The 6775-nt window shown below is 40.0% G+C and overlaps 1 protein-coding gene across 1 annotated transcript; it reads right to left on the bottom strand.

Moving 5' to 3' along the window:
- Positions 1-357: 357 nt before the first annotated feature.
- Positions 358-4670, bottom strand: mafba (v-maf avian musculoaponeurotic fibrosarcoma oncogene homolog Ba). Its single transcript, XM_053482849.1, has one exon. It carries the CDS (start codon positions 3978-3980, stop codon positions 2892-2894), a length of 1089 nt encoding a protein of 362 aa, XP_053338824.1. The 5' UTR covers positions 3981-4670; the 3' UTR covers positions 358-2891.
- Between the last annotated feature and the right edge of the window lie 2105 nt (positions 4671-6775).

Genomic DNA, 6775 nt, shown 5'->3' with positions numbered 1-6775 from the left:
CTCCACCTCACACACACACACACACACACACACACACACACACACACACACACGCGCGTTCACTTTTTAAGGTTTAAGTCCTAATTAATTTATTACTAATCATTTATATCATTCATAAAAGTAAGTGTTGTTTTTTGGGTTTCTGCTTTTCTACTAAGTTCCTCTCTCTCTCTCACACACTCTCTCTCTCTCTCTCTCTCTCACTCACTCTCTCTCTCTCTCTCACTCTCACTCACTCTCTCTCTCTCTCTCTCTGCATGTGACTGTTTTTTCCTTTTTAATAATTTAAATGTTGGATGCGTTATAATTCTTTTGCAGAAAAAAAAAAATTGAAAGAACAAGCAGAAGAAAACAACGGCCATTTCAATGACTTTAATAAGCAAAATAGGAAACCATTTTCTTCCATAAAACAACAACCCAAAAAAACAAAAACTAATAAGATGAAACAGAAACCAGCCTGAATGGAAGTTCAAATTTAACAATTCGCTCTCTCTCTCATTTATTTTATATATAAACAGGATTGAAAATTGATCCTCTTGCATTAAGACAGGAAATGAACCAACAAAAACAACAACCCGCTGCTGCAGTTTCAGATTTGATTTCAACACAGTTGAATCAGTAACTAAATAAAAAACAAGATTAAATGCATGACTCTTTTTTTTTTTTGTTTCTTCTTTTTCTTAACAACAGTTCTTAAATGCAAGCACCATGCGCTTATTCAATATGATCTGACAAGTTCTGTTAATTTAATCATTAAAAAATAAACCATAACTATAACTATAACTATAATGCATCTGGCCAGCAGAACCAGAATCTCAGAAAACAGAGAGAAAAGAAATAATAATAATAATAAAAAAAATACAAATAATAATAACATGAATAAGAACATTTTCATTTGGAGATATTTTTTTTTATTTTGCAAAACCTGAATCCTTTTTTAATTTTTTTTTTAACTGACCGGCAGAAGAAAAAAAATTACAGGAAAACATTAAACAATTGATCGCTCGAACATTGATCGCTCAAAGTCGCTACAAGAAAGTGAAAATTATAGTTTGAAAAACAAACAAACAAAAATTAATTCAAACCCCTGATTTTAGAAATTGTTAGAATCATAATCGCTTTGATTTCATTTTCATTTCTGGAAATTTTCAGCTCATGAAACTGACAGTAAAAGTAATAATAACCATAAAAAAAATTCAACTTGAGTAGAAAGTGATGAGACTCGTAGATATTTGCTCGCGATATAGAAGAGATATCGATTATGCAACGTAACAAAACTGCACGCTTCCTGCTACGAGTCGAGATGAGAAAGGAAACACGAGCAACGCTTGACTCCCGGCGTCTGCAGAGCAAGAAGACCGCTCCTCAAGGAATTTCATCCTGGGTTTGCATGTGTGTGTGTGTGTGTGTATGTGTGTGAGAGAGAGTAAAAACGTGCATTTTGTTTTCTCTTTCTTATTGCATGACCTTGCGAAGCAAATGCAAAGTGTATCAAGTTGAACACAGAGTGTCCCTTTGTTATGTCTTCCTTGAGGACGGTCTGCAAAAAAATAAAAAAGAAAAGAAAAAAAGGAAAAAGAAAAAAGTGCACTCGATATACAAACTCGGCTGACTTTTCATGCAACTGCAAAAAAAAAAAAGAAAAGTCTTTTAAATCTTTAAAAATAAATCTTAAAATCCAAAAAGCTGCACTGGACTTATTTTTTATTTAGTTAATCTTGTTTTTTTTTTGTTTTTTTTGCTGTTGCATGTATTTACAAGCCGCCGAACTAACAAATGAACAAACAAACAAACAAACGACCGTGGTAACTGGTGATGTGGCCACTGGTTCATGTCTGAAGTCCCAGAAAAAAAAACATCATCGATGGGAAGAAACGAGAAAAACAAACAAACAAATAAAGAGAGAGAACAACAACAACATGCTATTTAAGATACACGAAAAAGAAAAAATAAACAAGGAAGTACAAAATAGAAATTATTACCGTACATGTCCAGCATGCAGGATTAATATTTTAATGCAGTATATTCATCTTGTGTGTTTTTTTTTCTTTACTTTTATTTAACCAAGCAGGCAATAAACTGATGAGACGTTGCATAAAAGTTTTGCATACTGTCTTGTTCTGAAGACAAAAAAACAAGGACATATTGGACCCAAGAGGGAGAAGTCCAAAGAAAAAAACAAAGTCCAAAGGTCCTCTATCTCTCTCTTTCTCCCTTTCTCTTTCTTCCTTTCTATCTCTCTCTCTGTCTCTCTCTCTTCTTAGCATCAGTATTAAGTCTTTTTTTTTCCGTCCTGAACGACTGAGCAGGATGCTAACGCTCTAAAAATCAAAGAGACGTAAGAAATAAATCACTTACAGCGCTGAACAAACACGCAGCGTGCCACGCGTCTCGATTCTGTGTCTCGATTCAACGTTGTGATCATAATGATTTTTTTTTTTTGTGCTATCAAAATGAAAGAAAAAAAAAATCAGGGTGTGAGTGTGTGTTTGTTTATGGTTTATCTAAAAACAACCACTTTTCCAAAGAAAGAAATCCAAACTTGCATTGTACTTGCATGATTCTGGTTTAAAAACAAAACCACACCTTAAAAATAAAACAATAAAAAACCTTAACCTGTAATTCTGATTTAAAACTAAATAAAAAAAAAAGAGTTTTATTTTTAAAAAACTTGCTCATGGATGGAGATGATTAGAGTAACATTATTATTATTATTGATATTATTATTATTGTTGCTGTTATTATTATTGTTTGTGGGTTATTTTTCTTTCTAATATGAAGAGTACAGCTGCTGTTGTAAGTTATTAGTAGAATAATCATGATATAATGTCGATTAGTATCGGAGTCTCTTGGGCACGGGAGAGGACGGAGACGGAACCCAGGAAAAGCACTCACATGAAGAACTCTGGTGAAGACGGGTTGTCGCTGGTGGAACCCGCCTCGCGGAACCCACCCGCTCCGGCGCTGGAACCCACGGCCGCTGATGTCAGCTTCTCGCACTTGAGTTTGTAGGCATCCCGCTCCCGTACCAGCCGCCCGATCTCCTGCTTGAGCTGCTCCACCTGGTTAAGGAGCTGCGTCTTCTCGCTCTCGAGGACGTGCTTCTGCTGGACGCGCTTGAAGCGGCAGGATTGCGCGTAGCCACGGTTCTTGAGCGTGCGCCTCTTCTGCTTCAGACGCACCACCTCGTCCTTGGAGAAGCCACGCAGGTGCCGGTTGAGCTCGCGTACGGACATGGAGACGAGCTGATCGTCTGAGAAGCGCTCATCGACGCCCAGGAGGCTCAGCGCGCCGCCGCTACCGCTGCCGTGATGCTGCTGGTGATGGTGATGAGCGTGATGGCCGTGATGGGTGGCGTGCTGCGCGTGGTGGCGGTGGTGATGGAGCTGAGGGGAGGTGGGAGACGGGCTGTCCGGGTCTTGGCTGTGGTGCTGATGAGAATGCTGTTGCTGCTGCGTGTGAGAGTGCAGGTCGTCCGAGTGCGGCTGAAGCGTCGCGTACGCGTGAGGATGGTGCTGCGCGTGAGGATGTTGATGGTGTTGATGGTGATGATGCATGGCAGCTCGGTAACCATCAAAACCACCTCCTTGCTGCAACTGTTGCTGCTGCTGCTGCACGTGTGGCGGTGGAGCATGCCCGATCAGGGCCTCCACGGCGTCCTCGGGCGTCAGGCCCAGCGCGTGAGGGTCGACGTGCTGCGGGTAGCCGCCACCGGGCATCCAGTAGAGCTCCTCCAGGTTGCTCTTGTGCTCGTCAGTGGGGCTGAAGCTGGGCGACGAGGGCACCGAGCTGCACGGCGTGCTGAGAGGGGTGGACGACACCGAGCCCTGGGGCTGCTGCACACGAGAGGGGCAGGCGCGCGTCCCGCCGTTGACCACCCCGTGCAGCGCCTCTTTCTTCACGTCGAACTTGAGCAGGTCGAAGTCGTTGACGTAGTCCACCAGGCCGAGCGGGCTTGTGGGCAGCACCTCGGCGCTCATCGCGTCTCCGCTGCTGTGCGTGTGCTTCTGCGTAAGCGTGCCAAAAACGCACCTCTCCTTCTCCTTCTACTCAAAGCGCATGCAACACTCTGGGTAAGTCCTCCACTTTTACACCGACGCCGTGGAAAAAGTTAAAATAATAATTAAAAAAAAATTTAACAGCACAAAGGAACTTGTCTTTTTTTTTTATAAAATAAAAATAATAATAATGCACGAGTTGGTGCACGACTTGCATAAAAAGGAAAAGTAGGAGAAAAAAAAACAACGGAGGTAGAAAAGAAAAAAAGTCAGTGCACAAATCTCAGGTCCGAACTTGGAACATAAATAGGAATAAAAAACAACAACAATAAACAAACAAACAAGAAATACACAAAGGGCTCCAGTCCCTCTGGTGTGAATCCGAAAAAAAAGGAGGAAAAAAAAACCAAAAAGAAAAGAATGAAGGATTAAAGCAGAGACAGACGCAGCTCTGTGTTCCAGCTCCGCACCGCAGAGAGACAGACCGAGCGCGCACCCGCTCCTCCTCCGCGTGCCCGCTTATGAGCCCGAGCGCTCCTCCTCCTCCTGCTGCTGTCGCGTGCGCTTTTCTGTGCGCGCGCGTGCGTGCGTGCGTTCGTTCTTCGTAACGTGTGTGTGTGTGTGTGTCTCTCTCTCTCTCTCTCTCTCTCTCTCTCGTTCGCTCCTCCTTTATTCCTGATCGCTTCTTGTTCGGCCCGAAACCTGGCCCGGCTTTTTATACTCGCGGAGAGATGTGACGTCAGCGCGGGAGGTGTGTCCTCAACAGCGCACTCCAGTCCTATCAGAGACGCAGAACAGCGCTAGATTTACATAACCCCGCCCACTATCCCCCCGCCTTCTTCAGTTCTTGGTGCTCCGCTTCAGAGCTTCTCTCTCTCTCTCTCTCTAAACACACTGTAGGTATTAGACTGAAATCTAACTCTAAATAAATGCCTATTTACCTACTTTATTTATTTATTTACTTATTTATTTATTCACTAAAACGCGATAAAACAAGCGCACAATAAGGATTTTTTTTTAAATGAGGGACAACTCTTTTTTTATTCTTTCATGCCTGAAGATAAGAAAATGAATTAATTAAATAATTAATCATCCCTATCAACACACACACACACACACACACACACACGCAATTAGTCTAAAATTGAATAGAATAACAAAAGAAAGAAAAATGAAAGAAAGAAATCAACAACTCAATCAACGCACACACACACACACACACAGACACACACACATGCAAAACTAGCCTAAAATTTTATAAAACAACAAAATAAATAAATAAGTAATCATCCCAACACACAACTTCTAAAAGTCTAAAATGTATAAACCATATATACCTTTATCCTAAATCATTCTCTAATTGATTCCTTATAAATTAAAAATATATATATATATATATATATATCCACATGTATATTAATAGTAACATTCCTAAGCAAGACAATTAATAAACGTGCCCAGCTGTTATTATTATTAGTAATAGTATTAATATTATTATTGTATGTTTTTGTCTTTGTTTAAAACCTCCATGAGCTCCGTTTCATGATGATGGCACGATATGTGTGCGTGTTGGTGTGTGCGTGTGTGCGTGCGTGTACGTGTGTGTGTACGTGTGTGTGTGTGTGTGCCTTGTTTATCATCGGAGCTTTTAGAGGTCTGAAAAAAGGCGAAATCTCGCCACACTCTGCCCCCATGTGGACACTTTTGGCATCTCTCTCTCTCTCTCTCTCTCTATAAATGTAGGAATTTCTAGGTCCCATTATGCAATAATGCTAAAATATTAAATAAATTATAAATGAAATGTGTTATTAAATCAGAAATGTGGTTATGTTGCATTTGGCATCTGTGTACTAAAAAGGATGATAAATAATTACAGTTATAATGTAAATATCAGCTGATGAATACGCTGCTGATGGTAGTTTTCTCTCTCTCTCTCTCTCTCTCTCTCTTTATGTATGTGTTTAAAATTTACTTAAAACTAAAAAATATTGTTTGATGCAAAACACAGACATCCTAAATTACAGCATAATTTACTCCACACCCTGAGAATGAAAACGTTGCATCATCTCAGCACAAGCCTCCATCAGTACGATGCTCATCACTAATGCGGAGCGATGATTATCAAAACTGTATCAACTGTTTTTTTTTTTTTTTTTTTACAAATAAGGAACTTTATTGATTTATTTCTCCACTAAAACGCGATAAAACTAACGCACAATAAGGATATAAATAATTTAATTAAAATAAATGTTCATATCTACTCACCTGGGCGTGACAGAGTGAAGACACACAGCGTGTGATGGAGGAATAAATGCGAAAATACCACAGTAATGTACTGGGGAGTGCTGTAGGAGTGATGCGATATAAGTGCAGGAATGATGATGGAGGAATAATGCCTTAATAACGCAGTAATAAATGCATGTAATGTTGTAGGTGTGATATAAAAACAGTGCAGGAACGAACACTGTAGTGATGCGGTAATAGTTTAGAAAGACTCACAGTAGTGACATAGTAGTGAATTAATTAATAATGCAGAAATTAATGCAGTAATTTGTAATCACAGTGCATGAATAAATGCAGTAGTGGTGCAGGAATAAATGCAATAAGTGTTCCATGCAGTGCGCTGAGTGCCGCAGTTATAAAAGCGGTAATAATAATAATATTAATAATAAAAGCGCAGTAACAATGGGGTTAATAGTGATGCAGTAATAATGCAGTAATAATGCAGTAATAAATGCAGCCATGTGATCGTATAATGTAATAACAGTGCAGGAATA

The sequence above is a fragment of the Clarias gariepinus genome, chromosome 22 (assembly GCF_024256425.1).
Source record: "Clarias gariepinus isolate MV-2021 ecotype Netherlands chromosome 22, CGAR_prim_01v2, whole genome shotgun sequence".
In the NCBI taxonomy this organism is placed as follows: domain Eukaryota; kingdom Metazoa; phylum Chordata; class Actinopteri; order Siluriformes; family Clariidae; genus Clarias; species Clarias gariepinus.
This window is presented reverse-complemented; position numbering and strand designations above follow the sequence as displayed.

Coding starts and splice junctions, on each gene's coding strand:
- mafba (XM_053482849.1), bottom strand. CDS start 3,980: ATGAGCGCCGAGGTGCTGCCCACAAGCCCGCTCGGCCTGGTGGACTAC.